The sequence below is a fragment of the Anomaloglossus baeobatrachus genome, chromosome 3 (genome assembly GCF_048569485.1).
Source record: "Anomaloglossus baeobatrachus isolate aAnoBae1 chromosome 3, aAnoBae1.hap1, whole genome shotgun sequence".
Classification (NCBI taxonomy): Eukaryota; Metazoa; Chordata; class Amphibia; order Anura; family Aromobatidae; genus Anomaloglossus; species Anomaloglossus baeobatrachus.
Window position 1 is genome coordinate 22,796,534 of NC_134355.1, and position 24,361 is coordinate 22,820,894.

Sequence of the window (24,361 nt, forward strand, 5' to 3'; positions counted from 1 at the left end):
ATACACGGCCTCTAATTAAGCCCTATACTCCGGATGTGTGTAAGGTCCCACTAGTCCCCACTGATTAGCATGGTGGCTCAGTGATTAGCGTTGCAGTCTTGTGGTGGCTCAGTGGTTAGCACTATTGTCCTGTGGTGGCTCAGTGGTTAGCACTGTAGTCTTATGGTAGCTCAGTGGTTAGCACTGCAGTCTTATGGTGGCTCAGTGGTTAGCACTGCAGTCTTGTGGTGGCTCAGTGGTTAGCACTGCAGTCTTGTGGTGGCTCAGTGGTTAGCACCACAGTCTTGTGGTGGCTCAGTGGTTAGCACTGCAATCTTGCAGAACTGGGGTCCTGGGTTCAAATCCCACCAAGGACAACATGTGCAAGGAGTTTGTATGTTCTCCCCGTGTCTGCGTGGGTTTCCTCCGGGGTCTCTGGTTTCCTGCCACACTCCAAAAACATCCTGATAGGGAATTTAGAATGTGAGCCCCAATGGGGACAGTGTTGCCAATGTATGTAAAGCGCTGTGGAATTAACAGCGCTTTATAAATGAATACAATTTTTATATTATTATTATTATTGCTTATTGTTTACAGAACTTTAATTGATGGGAATAAGCCTTTACTGTATATCATGTCGATGCTACATTGTTGCGCACAGCCACACGTGCCGCACCTTGTAGCCGCAGGCTTCTTTTCTTTGTGGTTTGTCCGTGATGACAAAAATGTACGGTTTTAAGATATTTTTTTGTTTGTTGCATTTAATTTATAATATTGTCTTATTTCCAGATAGATCATATTCGCTGCCATATAAATAAGACACCATTAAAGCTCCAGTCTTGTTTACTTCTCGGCGGTTTCTTGCTTCATTCTTTGCTAATTGTTGCAAAATTCCTGGGCATAAAATGAGACGGCTCAATAGAAAATGTCAGCGACGCATCTCCGCGACCTTCACCCCGACTGTCATCCGGGCGCCGCTCTCCGGCTGCTCCGCCGCGTGTTTTAATTAGCGGCATTTCAGATGATAACCTGCGATGTCACCGCGCGGAGGAAACAGTGTGACAAGGATTTACAGCGCGCGCCGACATGTGTGAACGAGAGCCTCAGCCCTGTCACACGATTTATCTTACCTCCTTATCGTCCTCAGAAGCGTGGATCGCGCCTCGTTGTGAAAGGTAATGATGATACTCGTAGGTGGAAGGTTTGATGGGTAGTGCAGCTCCGTACATCTGAAAAACACAGCAATTACCCAGTGAGCAGATGCATCCAAATAGGAAAAAATAAACATTTATGGCTCATCAGACGGAGCTCCGAGCCAGCCCTTAAAGGGGATCTGCCTTTTTTTTTTGTTAATCTGAAAGCAGCATAATGTAAAGGCCGAGAGACTCCAGCGATGTGTCACTTATCGGACTGCCGTTTCAATACAATCATTGTTTTATCAGCAGGAGATTATCAGTAGGTGTCTCCTGCCTCCTAGACCTGCTGCTCTGTATAACCCCGCCCCTAGCACTGATTAGCAGCTTCCTGCCAATATGCAGTGTAAACAGGAAGGTACCAGTGCTGTGGGCGGGGTTATACACAGAGTTGCCAATCAGTGCTGTGGGCGGGGTTATACAGTGCTCAGCATTCCGAGCACTGCTACATCTACAGCAGAGAAAATAGGAATTGTATCAAAATGACAGCAAACAGCTCAGTAAGAGAAATATTACTGGAATCAGGATCTCTGCCCGTATATCCTGGGGCTCTCAGATTACATAGCCAAAATCTGCTGACTGATTCCCTTTAATGTGAATTCTGTATTTTTCCTGCAGGAACTAGGTGTAAACAATAGGACATCTCTATGTGCATTTTTTTTTCTATAGGATGAGAGAAGTTATATAGCAAGTTCTTAAGGATACATTTGCATTTTTATTACTTGGTGGGGGGTAACTTTGAAACTTAAATTGCAATAAATTACATGGCTACTCTGTACCTCCTGTATTATACTCCAGAGCTGCACTCACTATTCTGCTGGTGCAGTCACTGTGTACATACATTACTGATCCTGAGTTACCTCCTGTGTTATACTCCAGAGCTGCACTTACTATTCTGCTGGAGGAGTCACTGTGTACATACATTACATTACTGATCCTGAGTTACCTCCTGTATTATACTCCAGAGCTGCACTCACTATTCTGCTGGAGGAGTCACTGTGTACATTACATTACTGATCCTCAGTCACCTCCTGTGTTATACTCCAGAGCTGTACTCACTATTCTGCTGGTGCAGTCACTGTGTACATACATTACTGATCCTGAGTTACCTCCTGTATTATACTCCAGAGCTGCACTTACTATTCTGCTGGAGGAGTCACTGTGTACATACATTACATTACTGATCCTGAGTTACCTCCTGTATTATACTCCAGAGCTGCACTCACTATTCTGCTGGAGGAGTCACTGTGTACATACATTACATTACTGATCCTGAGTTACCTCCTGTATTATACTCCAGAGCTGCACTCACTATTCTGCTGGTGCAGTCACTGTGTACATACATTACATTACTGATCCTGAGTTGCCTCCTGTATTATCCTCCAGAGCTGCACTCACTATTCTGCTGGAGGAGTCACTGTGTACATACATTACTGATCCTGAGTTACCTCCTGTATTATACTCCAGAGCTGTACTCACTATTCTGCTGGTGCAGTCACTGTGTACATACATTACATTACTGATCCTGAGTTACCTCCTGTATTATACTCCAGAGCTGTACTCACTATTCTGCTGGTGCAGTCACTGTGTACATACATTACTGATCCTGAGTTACCTCCTGTATTATACTCCAGAGCTGTACTCACTATTCTGCTGGTGCAGTCACTGTGTACATACATTACTGATCCTGAGTTACCTCCTGTATTATACTCCAGAGCTGTACTCACTATTCTGCTGGTACAGTCACTGTGTACATACATTACATTACTGATCCTGAGTTACCTCCTGTATTATACTCCAGAGCTGTACTCACTATTCTGCTGGTGCAGTCACTGTGTACATACATTACATTACTGATCCTGAGTTACCTCCTGTATTATACTTCAGAGCTGTACTCACTATTCTGCTGGTGCAGTCACTGTGTACATACATTACATTACTGATCCTGAGTTACCTCCTGTATTATACTCCAGAGCTGTACTCACTATTCTGCTGGTGCAGTCACTGTGTACATTACATTACTGATCCTGAGTTACCTCCTGTATTATACTCCAGAGCTGCACTCACTATTCTGCTGGTGCAGTCACTGTGTACATACATTACATTACTGATCCTGAGTTACCTCCTGTATTATACTCCAGAGCTGCACTCACTATTCTGCTGGTGCAGTCACTGTGTACATACCTTACATTACTGATCCTGAGTTACCTCCTGTATTATACTCCAGAGCTGCACTCACTATTCTGCTGGTGCAGTCACTGTGTACATACATTACATTACTGATCCTGAGTTGCCTCCTGTATTATCCTCCAGAGCTGCACTCACTATTCTGCTGGAGGAGTCACTGTGTACATACATTACTGATCCTGAGTTACCTCCTGTATTATACTCCAGAGCTGTACTCACTATTCTGCTGGTGCAGTAACTGTGTACATACATTACATTACTGATCCTGAGTTACCTCCTGTATTATACTCCAGAGCTGTACTCACTATTCTGCTGGTGCAGTCACTGTGTACATACATTACTGATCCTGAGTTACCTCCTGTATTATACTCCAGAGCTGCACTCACTATTCTGCTGGTGCAGTCACTGTGTACATACATTACATTACTGATCCTGAGTTGCCTCCTGTATTATCCTCCAGAGCTGCACTCACTATTCTGCTGGAGGAGTCACTGTGTACATACATTACTGATCCTGAGTTACCTCCTGTATTATACTCCAGAGCTGTACTCACTATTCTGCTGGTGCAGTCACTGTGTACATACATTACATTACTGATCCTGAGTTACCTCCTGTATTATACTCCAGAGCTGCACTCACTATTCTGCTGGTGCAGTCACTGTGTACATACATTACATTACTGATCCTGAGTTACCTCCTGTATTATACTCCAGAGCTGTACTCACTATTCTGCTGGTGCAGTCACTGTGTACATACATTACTGATCCTGAGTTATTATTATTATTATTATTATTATTATTATTATTATTATTATTTATTTATAGAGCACCATTGATTCCATGGTGCTGTACATGAGAAGGGGTTACATACAAAATACATATACAAGTTACAGTAGACAGACTAGTACAGAGGGAAGAGGGCCCTACCCTTGCGGGCTTACATTCTATAGGATTATGGGGAGGAGACAATAGGTGGGGTGTAGGTCAGGCGGCAGCGAGTTCATTGTAGATTGTAGGCATTTCTGAACAGGTGAGTTTTCAGGTTCCGTTTGAAGTTTGCAAGGGTAGGGGATAGTCTGACGTGTTGAGGCAGCGAGTTCCAGGAGACTGGGGATGCTCGGGAGAAGTCTTGGAGTCGGTTGCGTGAGGAGCGAATGAGAGAGGAGGAGAGAAGGAGATCTTGGGAGGACCGGAGGTGACGTGTTGGAGTGTAGTGGGAGAGTAGTTCAGAGATGTACGGAGGGGAAAGATTATGCACAGCTTTGTAGGTCAGTGTTAGTAGTTTGAATTGGATACGGTGGAAGATTGGAAGCCAGTGGAGGGACATGCAGAGGGGAGAAGCGGGGTGGTATTGGGGAGAGAGGTGGATCAGTCGGGCAGCAGAGTTAAGGATGGACTGGAGAGGGGCGAGCGTGTTGGCAGGGAGGCCACAGAGGAGGATGTTACAGTAGTCGAGGCGGGAGATTATGAGGGCATGCACTAGCATTTTGAGGGCATGCACTAGCATTTTAGTAGAGTTACCTCCTGTATTATACTCCAGAGCTGCACTCACTATTCTGCTGGTGCAGTCACTGTGTACATACATTACTAATCCTGAGTTACATCCTGTATTATACTCCAGAGCTGCACTCACTATTCTGCTGGTGCAGTCACTGTGTACATACATTACATTACTGATCCTGAGTTACATCCTGTATTATACTCCAGAGCTGCACTCACTATTCTGCTGGTGCAGTCACTGTGTACATACATTACATTACTGATCCTGAGTTACCTCCTGTATTATACTCCAGAGCTGCACTTACTATTCTGCTGGTGCAGTCACTGTGTACATACATTACATTACTGATCCTGAGTTACCTCCTGTATTATCCTCCAGAGCTGCACTCACTATTCTGCTGGAGGAGTCACTGTATACATACATTACATTACTGATCCTGAGTTACCTCCTGTATTATACTCCAGAGCTGTACTCACTATTCTGCTGGTGCAGTCACTGTGTACATACATTACATTACTGATCCTGAGTTACCTCCTGTATTATACTCCAGAGCTGCACTCACTATTCTGCTGGAGCAGTCACTGTGTACATACATTACTGATCCTGAGTTACCTCCTGTATTACACTCCAGAGCTGCACTCACTATTCTACTGGTGCAGTCACTGTGTACATACATTACATTACTGATCCTGAGTTACATCCTGTATTATACTCCAGAGCTGCACTCACTATTCTGCTGGAGCAGTCACTGTGTACATACATTACTGATCCTGAGTTACCTCCTGTATTATACTCCAGAGCTGCACTCACTATTCTGCTGGAGCAGTCACTGTGTACATACATTACTGATCCTGAGTTACCTCCTGTATTACACTCCAGAGCTGCACTCACTATTCTGCTGGTGCAGTCACTGTGTACACACATTACTGATCCTGAGTTACCTCCTGTATTATACTCCAGAGCTGCACTCACTATTCTGCTGGAGCAGTCACTGTGTACATACATTACATTACTGATCCTGAGTTACCTCCTGTATTATACTCCAGAGCTGCATTCACTATTCTGCTGGTGCAGTCACTGTGTACATACATTACTGATCCTGAGTTACCTCCTGTATTACACTCCAGAGCTGCACTCTGGAGGTATGATCTGAGCGTCTGAGGACTGCAGTTTGAGGTCATCATTACTCACTCAGAATGTCACTATTTTTGCGTTTCTAGAAAAATAAAAAACAAGCCATTTCTTGTGCAGATGATCCGGATCCGGTCCTAGTGATAATGTGACGCGGTGACATTTCGGATGAGGACGAGTCCCCGATCTGTCATCAGTTGTGATAATAAGTCACAACTAAGCGCCAAACGAAGAGAGAAATTAAAGGTTGAAGTTAATTAAGTCCATGGCTCTAATGTGATGGGAAACTTTACAATAAAGAGGAATATTTAAAGGACGAGTCCAGTCACAGAGAAGCCCTGAATATACAGTGTACGGCCCCCCAGGACCACCAGGGCTAATGTATATAGTACTGGGTAAAACCTAAGGCAGAGCCTCAATAAGTCGCTGTCATTGTTCCAGGGATACAATATTATTACATCAATGATCTGATCATCCACAATGAGATTAGACATGTCGAAATCCATCTGCCCGATCCCTCCCACTGCCCCGTACACATCAGATCGGCCGGACCTGCTCAATACCCTGACCATCAATATTACAGCACAGAAAGGGTTACTGAAGATCAGACGGTCACACATGCAGCTCCACCAGAGGGAGCAGACGCTGCTATCAGTCCTGCAAAAAGATCGAAAATCCATCATGAGTAGCAACAAAAAATAACAAAAAAAAAGAAAATCACAGCATACTGGAGGCTTAAAGGGATGTATCCCCTGTATTATTTATTCATCATTACAACCTGATCATTGTTTTGTTTGTTGTTTTTTTTTTACAAAAAATTGATATAGTAAAAAAAAAACTAAATGCAAAAAACTTTCAGATTTTTTTTTTAGAAAATAAGAATTATAAATCTTACATAACGGTGGACGGCCATATTGCCTAAACTATTGATAACAGCAGCAAAAATTAGTCTGGAGGTCTATTAACTTCTATAGGATCAGTGCAGAGGTCATTGTGCAGGGAGAGGGAGGAGGGAGCTGTGACCACTATATGATTTTTGTGTTCATGCTCTGTAATCTCTGCAGGGAGAGGGAGGAGGGAGCTGTGACCACTATATGATTGTTGTGTTCATGCTTTGTAATCTCTGCAGGGAGAGGGAGGAGGGAGCTGTGACCACTACATGATTGTTGTGGGCATGCTGTGTAATCTCTGCAGGGAGAGGGAGGAGGTATCCGTGACCACTATATGATTGTTGTGGGCATGCTGTGTAATCTCTGCAGGGAGAGGGAGGAGGGAGCTGTGACCACTATATGATTGTTGTGGGCATGCTCTGTAATCTCTGCAGGGAGAGGGAGGAGGGAGCTGTGACCACTATATGACTGTTGCGGGCATGCTGTGTAATCTCTGCAGGGAGAGGGAGGAGGGAGCTGTGACCACTATATGACTGTTGTGAGCATGCTCTGTAATCTCTGCAGGGAGAGGGAGGAGGGAGCTGTGACCACCACTTCTATTTTTCTATTTTCTCCATGAGTAGTCTGTGTCTGGCGGGGGGGGGGGGGTGTGATGATTTTTGCACCTCTTCTGCCGATGATCCCTCTGGGGCTTTCATGTAGAGAAGTGAGATGTAAGCCCCTAATGACATGTGAGCGCTTGTAGGACAGTTTCCGCTGATTTTCCGCTGATGTCGTCCGCGGCTCGCGATCGTATCGCTCACATCGCACTTTTTTCCGATCCTTTGTAGTTTCGTCTCTCGGAAATTCCTCTCGTTACATCAAAGACGTTTTATGCAGAAGAGAAATTAATCTCCTACAAAGACGAGTTCTTCAAATATTTAATTCTCTTCCTAACGTCAACGAGTTTCCAAATCAGCGAATCGTTAATTACGGGATCCGTCACTTAAAGGGATTCAGGCGACATCGCGGGAGAGCGTCAATGGCGCTTACAGCGGGGTCAGCGGAGATCTCACCATCCCAGGGAGGCAGAGAAGGTCCGATATGGAGGCCCCAATGTACTGCGTGTAGTGCTGCCCGATGAGGGCCACACAATGCCCAGGAACATGGGGCTCAATGAGGTGTGCGATATGAGGTTCTGCAGCAGCTGAGATGTATTATCAGATCCTACAGCAGCCAAGATCTATTAAGAGGTTCTGCAGCAGCCGAGGTGTATTATGAGGTCCTACAGCAGCTTTACACGCTACGACATCGCTAATGCAAACTCGTTGGGGTCACGGAATTTGTGACGCACATCCGGTCGCATTAGCGATGCCGTTGCGTGTGACACCGATGAGCGATTTTGCATCGTTGCAAAAACGTGCAACATCGCTCCGTGTGACGCCGCAGGAACAAGGAAGCTCTCTTTACCTGCCTCCCGGCCGCTATGAGGAAGGAAGGAGGTGGGCGGGATGTTACGTCCCGCTCAGCTCCGCCCCTACGCTTCTATTGGGCGGCCGCTCAGTGACGTCGCTGTGACGCCGCACGGACCACCCCCTTAGAAAGGAGGCGGTTCGCCGGTTACAGCGACGTCGCCGGGCAGGTAAGTATGTGTGACGGGTCTGGGCGATGTTGTGCGGCACGGGCAGCGATTTGCCCGTGTCGCGCAACAGATGGGGGCGGGTACCCACACTGGCGATATCGGGACCGATATCGCAGTGTGTAAAGCCCGCTTTAGAGGTTCTGAAGCTGAGGTTTAATATGAGGTTCTCCAGCAGCTGAGATTTAGTACTAGGTTTTACAGAAGCTGAGATGTATTATAAGGTTCTGCAGTAGCAGCTGAGATTTCTTACTAGGTTTTACAGCAGCTGAGGTGTATTATGAGGTTCTGCAGTAGCTGAGGTGTGTAATATGAGGTTCAGCACGGCGGCTCAGTGGTTAGCACTGCAGTCTTGCGGCGGCTCAGTGGTTAGCACTGCAGTCTTATGGTGGCTCAATGGTTAGCACTGCAGTCTTGTGGTGGCTCAGTGGTTAGCACTGTAGTCTTGTGGTGGCTCAGTGGTTAGCACTGCAGTCTTGCAGAGCTGGGGTCCTGGGTTCAAATCCCACCAAGGACAACATCTGCAAGGAGTTTGTATGTTCTCCCCGTGTTTGCGTCGGTGTCCTCCAGGTTCTCTGGTTTCCTCCCACACTCCAAAGACATTACAGATAGGGACTCTAGATTGTGAGCCCCAATGGGGACAGTGTTGCCAATGTATGTAAAGCGCTGTGGAATTAATAGCGCTATATAAATGAATACAATTATTATTAATTAATTCTGCAGTAGCTGAGGTGTGTATTATGAGGTTCTGCAGTAGCTGAGGTGTGTATTATGAGGTTCTGCAGTAGCTGAGGTGTGTGTTATGAGGTTCTGCAGTAGCTGAGGTGTGTATTATGAGGTTCTGCAGTAGCTGAGGTGTGTATTATGAGATTCTGCAGTAGCTGAGGTGTATATTATGAGGTTCTGCAGTAGCTGAGGTGTGTATTATGAGGTTCTGCAGTAGCTGAGGTGTGTGTTATGAGGTTCTGCAGTAGCTGAGGTGTGTATTATGAGATGATTCTGCAGTAGCTGAGGTGTATATTATGAGGTTTTCCAGTAGCTGAGGTGTGTATTATGAGGTTCTGCAGTAGCTGAGGTGTATATTATGAGGTTTCCAGTAGCTGAGGTGTGTATTATGAGATTCTGCAGTAGCTGAGGTGTGTATTATGAGATTCTGCAGTAGCTGAGGTGTGTATTATGAGGTTCTGCAGTAGCTGAGGTGTGTATTATGAGATTCTGCAGTAGCTGAGGTGTGTATTATGAGGTTCTGCAGTAGCTGAGGTGTGTATTATGAGATTCTGCAGTAGCTGAGGTGTGTATTATGAGGTTTTCCAGTAGCTGAGGTGTGTATTATGAGGTTCTGCAGTAGCTGAGGTGTGTATTATGAGGTTTTCCAGTAGCTGAGGTGTGTATTATGAGGTTCTGCAGTAGCTGAGGTGTGTATTATGAGGTTTTCCAGTAGCTGAGGTGTGTATTATGAGGTTCTGCAGTAGCTGAGGTGTGTATTATGAGGTTTTCCAGTAGCTGAGGTGTGTATTATGAGGTTCTGCAGTAGCTGAGGTGTGTATTATGAGGTTTTCCAGTAGCTGAGGTGTGTATTATGAGGTTCTGCAGTAGCTGAGGTGTATTATGAGGTTCTGCAGCAGCTGAGGTGTGTATTATGAGGTTTTGCAGTAGCTGAGGTGTGTATTATGAGATTCTGCAGTAGCTGAGGTGTATTATGAGGTTCTGCAGCAGCTGAGGTGTGTATTATGAGGTTCTGCAGCAGCTGAGGTGTGCATTATGAGGTTCTGCAGCAGCTGAGGTGTGTCTCATGAGGTTCTGCAGTAGCTGAGGTGTGTATTATGAGATTCTGCAGTAGCTGACGTGTATATTATGAGGTTTTCCAGTAGCTGAGGTGTGTATTATGAGGTTCTGCAGCAGCTGAGGTGTGTATTATGAGGTTCTGCAGTAGCTGAGGTGTGTATTATGAGGTTCTGCAGTAGCTGAGGTGTGTATTATGAGATTCTGCAGTAGCTGAGGTGTATATTAAGAGGTTTTCCAGTAGCTGAGGTGTGTATTATGAGGTTCTGCAGTAGCTGAGGTGTGTATTATGAGGTTTTCCAGTAGCTGAGGTGTGTATTATGAGGTTCTGCAGTAGCTGAGGTGTGTATTATGAGGTTTTCCAGTAGCTGAGGTGTGTATTATGAGGTTCTGCAGTAGCTGAGGTGTGTATTATGAGGTTCTGCAGTAGCTGAGGTGTGTATTATGAGGTTTTCCAGTAGCTGAGGTGTGTATTATGAGGTTCTGCAGTAGCTGAGGTGTATATTATGAGGTTTTCCAGTAGCTGAGGTGTGTATTATGAGGTTCTGCAGTAGCTGAGGTGTATATTATGGGGTTCTGCAGTAGCTGAGGTGTGTATTATGAGATTCTGCAGTAGCTGAGGTGTGTATTATGAGGTTTTCCAGTAGCTGAGGTGTGTATTATGAGGTTCTGCAGTAGCTGAGGTGTGTATTATGAGGTTTTCCAGTAGCTGAGGTGTGTATTATGAAATTCTGCAGCAGCTGAGGTGTGTATTATGAGGTTTTGCAGTAGCTGAGGTGTGTGTTATGAGATTCTCCAGTAGCTGAGGTGTGTATTATGAAATTCTGCAGTAGCTGAGGTGTGTATTATGAGGCTTTGCAGTAGCTGAGGTGTGTATTATGAGATTCTGCAGTAGCTTAGGTGTATTATGAGGTTCTGCAGCAGCTGAGGTGTGTATTATGAGGTTCTGCAGCAGCTGAGGTGTGCATTATGAGGTTCTGCAGCAGCTGAGGTGTGCATTATGAGGTTCTGCAGCAGCTGAGGTGTGTATTATGAGGTTCTGCAGCAGCTGAGGTGTGTATTATGAGGTTCTGCAGTAGCTGAGGTGTGTGTTATGAGGTTCTGCAGTAGCTGAGGTGTGTATTATGAGATTCTGCAGTAGCTGAGGTGTATATTATGAGGTTTTCCAGTAGCTGAGGTGTGTATTATGAGGTTCTGCAGTAGCTGAGGTGTATATTATGAGGTTTCCAGTAGCTGAGGTGTGTATTATGAGGTTCTGCAGTAGCTGAGGTGTATATTATGAGGTTTCCAGTAGCTGAGGTGTGTATTATGAGGTTCTGCAGTAGCTGAGGTGTGTATTATGAGATTCTGCAGTAGCTGAGGTGTGTATTATGAGGTTCTGCAGCAGCTGAGGTGTGCATTATGAGGTTCTGCAGCAGCTGAGGTGTGTATTATGAGGTTCTGCAGCAGCTGAGGTGTGTGTTATGAGGTTCTGCAGTAGCTGAGGTGTGTGTTATGAGGTTCTGCAGTAGCTGAGGTGTGTATTATGAGATTCTGCAGTAGCTGAGGTGTATATTATGAGGTTTTCCAGTAGCTGAGGTGTGTATTATGAGGTTCTGCAGTAGCTGAGGTGTATATTATGAGGTTTCCAGTAGCTGAGGTGTGTATTATGAGGTTCTGCAGTAGCTGAGGTGTGTATTATGAGATTCTGCAGTAGCTGAGGTGTGTATTATGAGGTTCTGCAGCAGCTGAGGTGTATATTATGAGGTTCTGCAGTAGCTGAGGTGTGTATTATGAGGTTCTGCAGTAGCTGAGGTGTGTATTATGAGGTTCTGCAGTAGCTGAGGTGTGTATTATGAGGTTCTGCAGTAGCTGAGGTGTGTATTATGAGATTCTGCAGCAGCTGAGGTGTATATTATGAGGTTCTGCAGTAGCTGAGGTGTGTATTATGAGGTTCTGCAGTAGCTGAGATGTGTATTATGAGGTTCTGCAGTAGCTGAGGTGTGTGTTATGAGGTTCTGCAGTAACTGAGGTGTGTGTTATGAGGTTCTGTAGTAGCTGAGGTGTGTATTATGAGATTCTGCAGTAGCTGAGGTGTATATTATGAGGTTTTCCAGTAGCTGAGGTGTGTATTATGAGGTTCTGCAGTAGCTGAGGTGTATATTATGGGGTTCTGCAGTAGCTGAGGTGTGTATTATGAGATTCTGCAGTAGCTGAGGTGTGTATTATGAGGTTTTCCAGTAGCTGAGGTGTGTATTATGAGGTTCTGCAGTAGCTGAGGTGTGTATTATGAGGTTCTGCAGTAGCTGAGGTGTGTATTATGAGATTCTGCAGTAGCTGAGGTGTGTATTATGAGGTTTGCCAGTAGCTGAGGTGTGTATTATGAGGTTCTGCAGTAGCTGAGGTGTATTATGAGGTTCTGCAGCAGCTGAGGTGTGTATTATGAGGTTTTGCAGTAGCTGAGGTGTGTATTATGAGATTCTGCAGTAGCTGAGGTGTATTATGAGGTTCTGCAGCAGCTGAGGTGTGTATTATGAGGTTCTGCAGCAGCTGAGGTGTGCATTATGAGGTTCTGCAGCAGCTGAGGTGTGTCTCATGAGGTTCTGCAGTAGCTGAGGTGTGTATTATGAGATTCTGCAGTAGCTGAGGTGTATATTATGAGGTTTTCCAGTAGCTGAGGTGTGTATTATGAGGTTCTGCAGTAGCTGAGGTGTGTATTATGAGGTTCTGCAGTAGCTGAGGTGTGTATTATGAGATTCTGCAGTAGCTGAGGTGTATATTAAGAGGTTTTCCAGTAGCTGAGGTGTGCATTATGAGGTTCTGCAGTAGCTGAGGTGTGTATTATGAGGTTCTGCAGTAGCTGAGGTGTGTATTATGAGGTTTTCCAGTAGCTGAGGTGTGTATTATGAAATTCTGCAGCAGCTGAGGTGTGTATTATGAGGTTTTGCAGTAGCTGAGGTGTGTGTTATGAGATTCTGCAGTAGCTGAGGTGTATTATGAGGTTCTGCAGCAACTGGGGTGTGTATTATGAGGTTCTGCAGCAGCTGAGGTGTGCATTATGAGGTTCTGCAGCAGCTGAGGTGTGTATTATGAGGTTCTGCAGCAGCTGAGGTGTGTCTCATGAGGTTCTGCAGTAGCTGAGGTGTGTATTATGAGGTTCTGCAGTAGCTGAGGTGTGTGTTATGAGGTTCTGCAGTAGCTGAGGTGTGTGTTATGAGGTTCTGCAGTAGCTGAGGTGTGTATTATGAGATTCTGCAGTAGCTGAGGTGTATATTATGAGGTTTTCCAGTAGCTGAGGTGTGTATTATGAGGTTCTGCAGTAGCTGAGGTGTATATTATGAGGTTTCCAGTAGCTGAGGTGTGTATTATGAGGTTCTGCAGTAGCTGAGGTGTGTATTATGAGATTCTGCAGTAGCTGAGGTGTGTATTATGAGGTTCTGCAGCAGCTGAGGTGTGTATTATGAGGTTCTGCAGCAGCTGAGGTGTGTATTATGAGATTCTGCAGCAGCTGAGGTGTATATTATGAGGTTCTGCAGTAGCTGAGGTGTGTATTATGAGGTTCTGCAGTAGCTGAGGTGTGTATTATGAGGTTCTGCAGTAGCTGAGGTGTGTCTTATGAGGTTCTGCAGTAGCTGAGGTGTGTGTTATGAGGTTCTGCAGTAGCTGAGGTGTGTATTATGAGATTCTGCAGTAGCTGAGGTGTGTATTATGAGGTTTTCCAGTAGCTGAGGTGTGTATTATGAGGTTCTGCAGTAGCTGAGGTGTATATTATGAGGTTTCCAGTAGCTGAGGTGTGTATTATGAGGTTCTGCAGCACCTGAGGTGTGTATTATGAGATTCTGCAGTAGCTGAGGTGTGTATTATGAGGTTCTGCAGCAGCTGAGGTGTATATTATGATGTTCTGCAGTAGCTGAGGTGTGTATTATGAGGTTCTGCAGTAGCTGAGGTGTGTATTATGAGGTTCTGCAGTAGCTGAGGTGTGTATTATGAGATTCTGCAGCAGCTGAGGTGTATATTATGAGGTTCTGCAGTAGCTGAGGTGTGTATTATGAGGTTCTGCAGTAGCTGAGGTGTGTATTATGAGGTTCTGCAGTAGCTGAGGTGTGTGTTATGAGGTTCTGCAGTAGCTGAGGTGTGTATTATGAGATTCTGCAGTAGCTGAGGTGTATATTATGAGGTTTTCCAGTAGCTGAGGTGTGTATTATGAGGTTCTGCAGTAGCTGAGGTGTATATTATGGGGTTCTGCAGTAGCTGAGGTGTGTATTATGAGATTCTGCAGTAGCTGAGGTGTGTATTATGAGGTTTTCCAGTAGCTGAGGTGTGTATTATGAGGTTCTGCAGTAGCTGAGGTGTGTATTATGAGGTTCTGCAGTAGCTGAGGTGTGTATTATGAGATTCTGCAGTAGCTGAGGTGTGTATTATGAGGTTTGCCAGTAGCTGAGGTGTGTATTATGAGGTTCTGCAGTAGCTGAGGTGTATTATGAGGTTCTGCAGCAGCTGAGGTGTGTATTATGAGGTTTTGCAGTAGCTGAGGTGTGTATTATGAGATTCTGCAGTAGCTGAGGTGTATTATGAGGTTCTGCAGCAGCTGAGGTGTGTATTATGAGGTTCTGCAGCAGCTGAGGTGTGCATTATGAGGTTCTGCAGCAGCTGAGGTGTGTCTCATGAGGTTCTGCAGTAGCTGAGGTGTGTATTATGAGATTCTGCAGTAGCTGAGGTGTATATTATGAGGTTTTCCAGTAGCTGAGGTGTGTATTATGAGGTTCTGCAGTAGCTGAGGTGTGTATTATGAGGTTCTGCAGTAGCTGAGGTGTGTATTATGAGATTCTGCAGTAGCTGAGGTGTATATTAAGAGGTTTTCCAGTAGCTGAGGTGTGTATTATGAGGTTCTGCAGTAGCTGAGGTGTGTATTATGAGGTTCTGCAGTAGCTGAGGTGTGTATTATGAGGTTTTCCAGTAGCTGAGGTGTGTATTATGAAATTCTGCAGCAGCTGAGGTGTGTATTATGAGGTTTTGCAGTAGCTGAGGTGTGTGTTATGAGATTCTGCAGTAGCTGAGGTGTATTATGAGGTTCTGCAGCAACTGAGGTGTGTATTATGAGGTTCTGCAGCAGCTGAGGTGTGCATTATGAGGTTCTGCAGCAGCTGAGGTGTGTATTATGAGGTTCTGCAGCAGCTGAGGTGTGTCTCATGAGGTTCTGCAGTAGCTGAGGTGTGTGTTATGAGGTTCTGCAGTAGCTGAGGTGTGTGTTATGAGGTTCTGCAGTAGCTGGGGTGTGTATTATGAGATTCTGCAGTAGCTGAGGTGTGTATTATGAGGTTCTGCAGCAGCTGAGGTGTGTATTATGAGGTTCTGCAGTAGCTGAGGTGTGTATTATGAGATTCTGTAGCAGCTGAGGTGTATATTATGAGGTTCTGCAGTAGCTGAGGTGTGTATTATGAGGTTCTGCAGTAGCTGAGGTGTGTATTATGAGGTTCTGCAGTAGCTGAGGTGTGTGTTATGAGGTTCTGCAGTAGCTGAGGTGTGTGTTATGAGGTTCTGCAGTAGCTGAGGTGTGTATTATGAGATTCTGCAGTAGCTGAGGTGTGTATTATGAGGTTTTCCAGTAGCTGAGGTGTGTATTATGAGGTTCTGCAGTAGCTGAGGTGTGTATTATGAGGTTTCCAGTAGCTGAGGTGTGTATTATGAGGTTCTGCAGCAGCTGAGGTGTGTATTATGAGGTTTCCAGTAGCTGAGGTGTGTATTATGAGGTTCTGCAGCACCTGAGGTGTATATTATGAGGTTTCCAGTAGCTGAGGTGTGTATTATGAGGTTCTGCAGCACCTGAGGTGTGTATTATGAGATTCTGCAGTAGCTGAGGTGTGTATTATGAGGTTTTCCAGTAGCTGAGGTGTGTATTATGAGGTTCTGCAGTAGCTGAGGTGTGTATTATGAGGTTCTGCAGTAGCTGAGGTGTATTATGAGATTCTGCAGCAGCTGAGGTGTGTATTATGAGGTTTTGCAGTAGCTGAGGTGTGTATTATGAGATTCTGCAGTAGCTGAGGTGTAGTATGAGGTTCTGCAGTAGCTGAGGTGTATTATGAGGTTCTGCAGCAGCTGAGGTGTGTATTATGAGGTTTTGCAGTAGCTGAGGTGTGTATTATGAGATTCTGCAGTAGCTGAGGTGTATATTATGAGGTTCTGCAGCAGCTGAGGTGTGTATTATGAGGTTCTGCAGTAGCTGAGGTGTGTATTATGAGGTTCTGCAGTAGCTGAGGTGTGTCTCATGAGGTTCTGCAGCAGCTGTGGTGTAGTTTGAGGTTTTGCAGTAGTTGAGGTGTATTATGAGGTTTTGCAGTAGCTGAGGTGTATATTATGAGGTTCTGCAGCAGCTGAGGTGTGTGTTATGAGGTTCTGCAGTAGCTGAGGTGTGTATTATGAGATTCTGCAGTAGCTGAGGTGTGTATTATGAGGTTCTGCAGCAGCTGAGGTGTAGTTTGAGGTTCTGCAGCAGCTGTGGTGTAGTTTGAGGTTTTGCAGTAGTTGAGGTGTATTATGAGGTTCTGCAGTAGCTGAGGTGTGTATTATGAGGTTCTGCAGCAGCTGAGGTGTAGTTTGAGGTTCTGTAGCAGCTGTGGTGTAGTTTGAGGTTCTGCAGTAGTTGAGGTGTATTATGAGGTTCTGCAGCAGCTGAGGTGTGTGTAAGGATAAGCCTTCTTCTCCATCCTTTCACCCCTCGCTGTCCCTATATATAATGCACACGTTGCTGGTGGAGTTGCGGTCTCTGATGCTCCCGGTGCCTGTGCGGCGGTCTCCGGGTGTCTCTGTTTCCTCCGCACATCCCCGGCCGGGGCTGATAGATGATCTCTGTACATTATAATGTCATGTTCCATAATCACGCGCAGGACGGGCTCCACCTGACTATGAATAATGGCAGACGTCCCATGTTTTCTTATCATTTGGCGGATTTTTTTTTTTTTCCGCCGTTCATTACACTCATTTTATGGGTCTGATAATGAAGATAAAGTGACTCTCGGCTTCCAGATCGCGCCTGGGATAAACGGGGGGAGAAACGCGGCCAACGACGACGATGACGGCCCTGCGGCCGGTCAATATTAACGAGCGGACGTCACAACCGACTCAACAAATAAAACAACCGCAAGACGCAATCAGATTAAAGGGCCGGTACACCGACAATCACCGGCGGCCACCAGCCCCAATCATCAGCCGCAATGTAAGGAGATGGACAGGGATCAGCAAATCCACACGGAAAATGGGCTTCACTGACCGTCCGGGAGGAGGCTCCGATCCCACGATGAGGATTCAGCGAGTTTTTGAGGTTGCAGAATTTCTGCACTGATTAGATATATTAGGTTACTTGCGGTTTTATTGCTTTTTTTTCCCAGGAGCCACAGAAGTTACTTGCAGACTTGCTGCCTAATTCTGTAGACTTGCTGACTTTTACATGGTAACTTCTGTTGTCTCCATATGATGCCATATAGTGCACAAGTGACTATCGCAGACAGTTGTAACGAACGGTATTTTCCCTCTGAATATTAAATGCGCCATATAAAATATCTTCTGAAATGAAGCGTCCGGTGAAATCACATGGACACACAGAAGCTCGTATATGTGTTTTATAGAGAAAATGTCACATGGAGTTTTGCACAAACTTCACCAACTGTCATGACGGCGCTGGGCTCTGTTCAGGATTGCAGATTCTGACACTCCGCCTGATGGTTTCTCTGGTGTCTGGGATCAACACAGGCAGACTCGGGCATCGACCTGCTGTGTGTTGATTCATAGGCAGGCTAGCGGGAGTTAATCTCTGCTGGTCTGCTTGCTCCTGTAATCAGATGTTGTTGGGAGACTTATCACATCTGCTCCACTCCTATTTATGCTGGTGGAATCCTTACACCCATGCTACCGTAGCTAGAGTTTGTCTATGTGGGTCTGTGAGATGTGGTGTCCCAGACTTACTGGTGAACGTTGTGCTCATTAATTGGTTTACCCCTATTATTTTGTAGCTTCCTTCCTGCTCTTGTTTTCCTCCTGAACCTCTTATTTTCTTTACCTCTGTGTGTGTGTGCTGTGTGACAGAGTTTTGGTGTTCCCTTGTCTGTCTTTATCTGTGGGCTTCATCACACTCCTGTCCTGTCCCTCCCTTGGGGGAGAGAGACTCAGGTCAGGACTAGTCAGGAGTAGGGCCAGGAAGGAGACTCAGGCCTCTCCACCATCAGGAGTATCCCTGAGATTAGGGATAGCATATGGTCCCCAGCTTCAGGGACAATTTAGGAGCTGCCTTTATCTGTGGGTTTCATCATACTCCTGTTTTGTCTCCCCCTGGGGGAGGGTGTATCAGCTCAGGACTGTTCAGAAGCATGGCCAGGAAGGAGACTCAGACATCTCCACCATCTGGAGTATCCCTGAGATTAGGGATAGCATATGGTCCCCAGCTTCAGGGACAATTTAGGAGCTGCCTTTATCTGTGGGTTTCATCATACTCCTGTCCTGTCTCTCCCTGGGGGAGGGTGTATCAGCTCAGGACTGTTCAGAAGCAGGGCCAGGAAGGAGACTCAGACATCTCCACCATTCGAAGTATCCTTGATATTAGGGCTAGAATAGAGTCCCCCAGCTTGAGAAATAGTTTAGAAGCTGCCTTTATATGTGGGTTTCATCACACTCCTGTCCTGTCCTTCCCTACAGAAAGGGGAATCAGTTCAGGACTGGTCAGGAGCAGAGCCAGGTAGGAGACTCAGGCCTCTCCACCATCAGGAGTATCTCTGAGGTTAGGGATAGAATAGGATCCCCCAGCTAGAAGGAAAGCTTAGGAGCCCCAGTTCCCTGCTATTCCATTGTCATCGTGACAGAAAAGTGCAAGATGCAAGAATAAAAAATAAAAACTTTGCATGAATAAAGGATACAAAATTGAAAACAATGCCCAGACTTGCTAAATAGTCTGAAGGTGCAGACACATGATTCGGCTTAAGCGTTCACCCACCTCTTATTGACTGTGAAACAAAGTCTCTCCAGTTGGCCAATACAAGGCATACAGAGCTGGGACACGACAGCGCCATACACTGTGCTGTTGTGAATACATTTGAATTAGATTCCAGTTTGGGGCTCCCTCTTGTGGTCAGTGCTGGTAGTGCAGTTGACTTGCTAAATGGGAACTAGACAGCTGAGGAGGATTGGCAATCAGGCCATTTGGATTGGGCTTTTATAACTGAGTAGTTTCCTCCTGTTCCTTGCCGGTGCTCAATGTATCTCCTGTGTGCTAAGGATATTCTGAAACCAGCCCTTTTCACTGTGTCTACCAGAACTCCTTTCAGATAAGTTGGTCTTTTTACCTCTGCTTATGGTTTTCAATTTCTTGTTATTTTGCTTGTGTGGAGTTCTTGGTGGAGTTGGATCATTCCCTGCTGGGAGTATCTGTGTACCTTGCTCCATGTCCTGCTATGTATTGTGTTTTGTCATGCTTGGTACAAAATTCAGTCCCTCCTCTATATCAGTGTTTTTCTTGGATCCCAGTAACATCAGAGTACTGATATAGTGGGGAAGAGCCTGTGTAGGCTCAGCATTTTTCCATATCAGGCGTGCTGGTATTTATTAGGGTTTTTACGGCTGCAGTCAGTGCTCTTTCCTATCCTTTCCTATGCAGATAGTTTGGGCCTCATCTTTGCGGAATCTGTTTTCTAGCTATGTATTGTGTTTTCCGATATCACCGTAGTCTTTACATGTGGGGGGCTATCTATATCTTTGGGAACTGCTCCGAGGCAGATTAGCTTTTCTATATTTCTCTCTGTAAGAATATTTAGTGCTTCGGCTGTGTCGAGGCGACTAGGTCATCGTAGGCTCGTCCCACGGCTACTTCTAGTTGTGTGTCAGGATTAGGTCTGCAGTCCGTTTAGGTTCCAGCCACTCTGGTTATTTTCAGGGTTTCCGAGTTTTTGCCCTTTTTCTGATCCTCCTCGGTCACTGGATCATAACACTGTGCAGTGCCCATTCTCGGTACTGCAGCTCAGACCACATTCCATAGAAGCTGAGCTGCAGTACCTAAGAATGGTCACTATGTGGTGGGTGGCGCTCTTGTGCTCGTGCTCTATACACTGTACACTGTACATTCTTCCACCTCCAGAGCTGCAATCTGCTGGTTTTCTGATGGGATCTATTATTGAAGACCTTTCCTAAGGATTAGTCATGTATATTTAAGTAGCGGACAACGCCTTGGAGTAAGGGCATGTGCTAAATGGGGAAGGCAGTAGCTGACCAGAAGTCCCGACGTTCTTAAAGTGTCCAAGACAAGATCCCTTTAATTTTTGCTCCATTACACCTGAGAAATATCACATAATCCAATCTCTTATTCCTATCATCTAATATTAATGGCCGTGCGCCGGTGCCGAGGAGCAGCATCGCTGGTGATTACAGGATGATATTAAACTAGGTCACGGCGTGTACAGCAATCCTCCGCACACGAGACGGGACCGCTGGAGTAAAATGCTGTTTCAGTGATTTTCTTTATTTTTTTTTTTCTTGGTTAATGGCACATTTTAAATTCCACTGTAATTTCTCCTGGGACGGGGAAAAGAGACGACGATAAAGTATTTAAATATAAATTGGCTTTTCCCGGCGCATTCAATTTGCAGGTCACATATTAGAAAAGTGATTGTTTTAATTGATGCAATATTTATTAATTAGATCTATCAGGAAAATATTCAAACACGGAAATAGAAAGAAGAAAAAGCAGAAAAATATCCGACATCACCTCCGAACGTGCTGAGGAAGGGCAGACAGACCGTGGAGGAAGGGCAGACAGACCGTGGAGGAAGGGCAGACAGACCGTGGAGGAAGGGCAGACAGACCGTGGAGGAAGGGCAGACAGACCGTGGAGGAAGGGCAGACAGACCGTGGAGAAAGGGCAGACAGACCGTGGAGGAAGGGCAGACAGACCGTGGAGAAAGGGCAGACAGACCGTGGAGGAAGGGCAGACAGACCGTGGAGGAAGGGCAGACAGACCGTGGAGGAAGGGCAGACAGACCGTGGAGGAAGGGCAGACAGACCGTGGAGGAAGGGCAGACAGACCGTGGAGGAAGGGCAGACAGACCGTGGAGGAAGGGCAGACAGACCGTGGAGGAAGGGCAGACAGACCGTGGAGAAAGGGCAGACAGACCGTGGAGGAAGAGCAGACAGACCGTGGAGAAAGGGCAGACAGACCGTGGAGGAAGGGCAGACAGACCGTGGAGGAAGGGCAGACAGACCGTGGAGGAAGGGCAGACAGACCGTGGAGGAAGGGCAGACAGACCGTGGAGGAAGGGCAGACAGACCGTGGAGGAAGGGCAGACAGACCGTGGAGTAAGGGCAGACAGACCGTGGAGGAAGGGCAGACAGACCGTGGAGGAAGGGCAGACAGACCGTGGAGAAAGGGCAGACAGACCGTGGAGGAAGGGCAGACAGACCGTGGAGGAAGGGCAGACAGACCGTGGAGGAAGGGCAGACAGACCGTGGAGGAAGGGCAGACAGACCGTGGAGGAAGAGCAGACAGACCGTGGAGAAAGGGCAGACAGACCGTGGAGGAAGGGCAGACAGACCGTGGAGGAAAGGCAGACAGACCGTGGAGGAAGGGCAGACAGACCGTGGAGGAAGGGCAGACAGACCGTGGAGGAAGGGCAGACAGACCGTGGAGGAAGGGCAGACAGACCGTGGAGGAAGGGCAGACAGACCGTGGAGGAAGGGCAGACAGACCGTGGAGGAAGGGCAGACAGACCGTGGAGGAAGGTGACCACCAGGATATGGGGTCTATAGAGAAACAGACGCATCTTATGGGCAAGATCCTCGTTCTGACCCCATTGTGACCTCATTCTGGCCCTGTACTGGCCTCATTCTGGCCTGTTCTGGCCTCATTGTGACCTCATTCTGGCCTCAGTGACCTCATTCTGGCCCGTTCTGGCCTCATTGTGACCTCATTCTGGCCCTGTACTGGCCTCATTCTGGCCCGTTCTGACCCCATTGTGACCTCATTCTGGCCCGTTCTGACCCCATTGTGACCTCATTCTGGCCCTGTACTGGCCTCATTCTGACCCGTTCTGGCCTCATTGTGACCTCATTCTGGCCCATTCTGACCCCATTGTGACCTCATTCTGGCCTTAATGTGACCTCATTCTGGTCAATACTGGCCTCATTCTGGCCCGTTCTGACCCCATTGTGACCTCATTCTGGCCCCGTACTGACATCATTCTGGCCCCGTACTGGCCTCATTGTGACCTCATTCTGGCCCGTTCTGGCCTCATTGTGACCTCATTCTGGTCAATACTGGCCTCATTCTGGCCCGTTCTGGCCTCATTGTGACCTCATTCTGGTCAATACTGGCCTCATTCTGGCCCGTTCTGACCCCATTGTGACCTCATTCTGGCCCCGTACTGGCCTCATTGTGACCTCATTTTGGCCCAATTGTGACCTAATTCTGGCCCCGTACTGGTCTCATTCTGACCCCATTGTGACCTCATTCTGGCCCCGTTCTGGCCTCATTGTGGCCCCATTGTGACCTTATTCTGGCCTTGTACTGGCCCAATTCTGTCCCGTTCTGACCCCATTGTGACCTCATTCTGGCCCCGTACTGGCCTCATTCTGACCCGTTAAGGCCTCATTCTAGCCTCATTGTGACCCATTCTGGCCTCATTCTGGCCGCATTCTGGACCCATTCTGGCCCTATTCTCACCTCATTATGGCCCCATTCTGACCCCGTTCTGTTCCCATTCTGGCCTCATTTTGGCCTAATTCTGGCCACATTCTCGCCTCATGATAGCCCCATTCTGAGTCCATTTTGGCCCTGTTCTGACTCCATTCTTGGGCCCATTGTGACTGCATTCTGGCCTCATTCTGGCCCCATTCGTGCCTCGATCTGGCCTAATTCTGGCTCCCATAGGAATGCATTGAGCTCTTGTGACATAACTTTTGACATCCAGGCAATCAAAAGTTACTGCCCAAGATGGCGCCGTGGCACTGGCGCAGAGTTGGGCAAAGGTGAAGCTGCCTGAAGGTGAGTATATAACAAGGAGCAGGGGGCTTACATTTAAAGCGCCACTTCAGCGGTGAAAAAAACCCCAACAACGCTGGAATGGTGGTTTAGGAAAGAGCAGGGCAGATTTCTACTGTGGACCAAGTGTTGCAGCGCATATTCTTGGCAAATATGTCCAAAAACGGGGAGACATCAGTGGCTGCCGGAAGGGTTAGAAAATCTCTTGGGTTTTTCGAAAAAGGCTTCTGACAAATCTAAATGAATAATCAGAGGCACTGTAGAGCAGGAGCGGACACATATAGAAGAGGGCCCCTGTGCAGATGTTAGGTTGAAGGACATACTGCCCATCTGCCCCTTGACAGGAGTACAGTTATGATGTGCAATGTGTATTATGAACAGATTGTATTTTACCTGACTGACGAAGACTTAGTGACAATGTTGGGACTAGCCCAGATTGGAAGGAGCTAAAGGTACAGAGACAGTTTCATGCCAAGAGAGGTCAGATAGGGCACAGCATGCAGTAAGAGCAGACCTAAGGTCTGACTAGTGAGCAGAGCCACATGACGTGGGTGTCCCTGTGAGTGGAGACCGAGACAGTAAATAGTGTGATCCTGGGTAAAGAGGAAGAAAAATGGATGGAAAGACAGAATGGTCAACTGGAGATGTATCCTGGGTCAGGACACCCAGCAATACGGCCCGAAGTTTATAACAGGCTAGGATGGAACGGAGAATGTGAGTCGAAGAGAGAGCGGGGATCAGAAGTAGAGAAGCTAAGTACTAACCATATTGGCGAACAAATTCCTTTAAGAGCGAAGATGCGGCTTGAGAATAGGTCTCTGACTCTGTAAAATGTTTATTTTCGAGTGGCGGTATCTTTCATTGAACTGTTCAACATCTGCTCCAGCTAAGCTGAAGTCATTGCCGCCATGCGGCCGCCCCAGGTGTAGCGCCCCAATAGCACAAGTCCATACACCCAAATAGGACCCCTTTCTTCATGCAACGTGCCAGGGCGTAAGAGATGAGCACCTCACCGATGGCTATCGCCCCGCTCCACGTTACTCAAGAACAATAGATGGCCCCTTTGTTGTCCTATAACTCAACTTAATGC

At 46.6% G+C, this 24,361-nt stretch overlaps 1 protein-coding gene across 1 annotated transcript in view; it reads right to left on the minus strand.

Moving 5' to 3' along the window:
* Positions 1 to 23,057, minus strand: part of GALNT14 (polypeptide N-acetylgalactosaminyltransferase 14) — a 195,232-nt gene extending 172,175 nt beyond the window's left edge. Inside the window, exons 1-2 of the mRNA XM_075341425.1 lie at positions 22,954 to 23,057; positions 1,110 to 1,208 (exon numbers count right to left, since the gene is read on the minus strand). Coding sequence (XP_075197540.1) covers positions 1,110 to 1,208; positions 22,954 to 23,057 — 203 coding nt within the window. The remainder of the gene's footprint in view (positions 1 to 1,109; positions 1,209 to 22,953) is intronic.
* Positions 23,058 to 24,361: the final 1,304 nt, after the last annotated feature.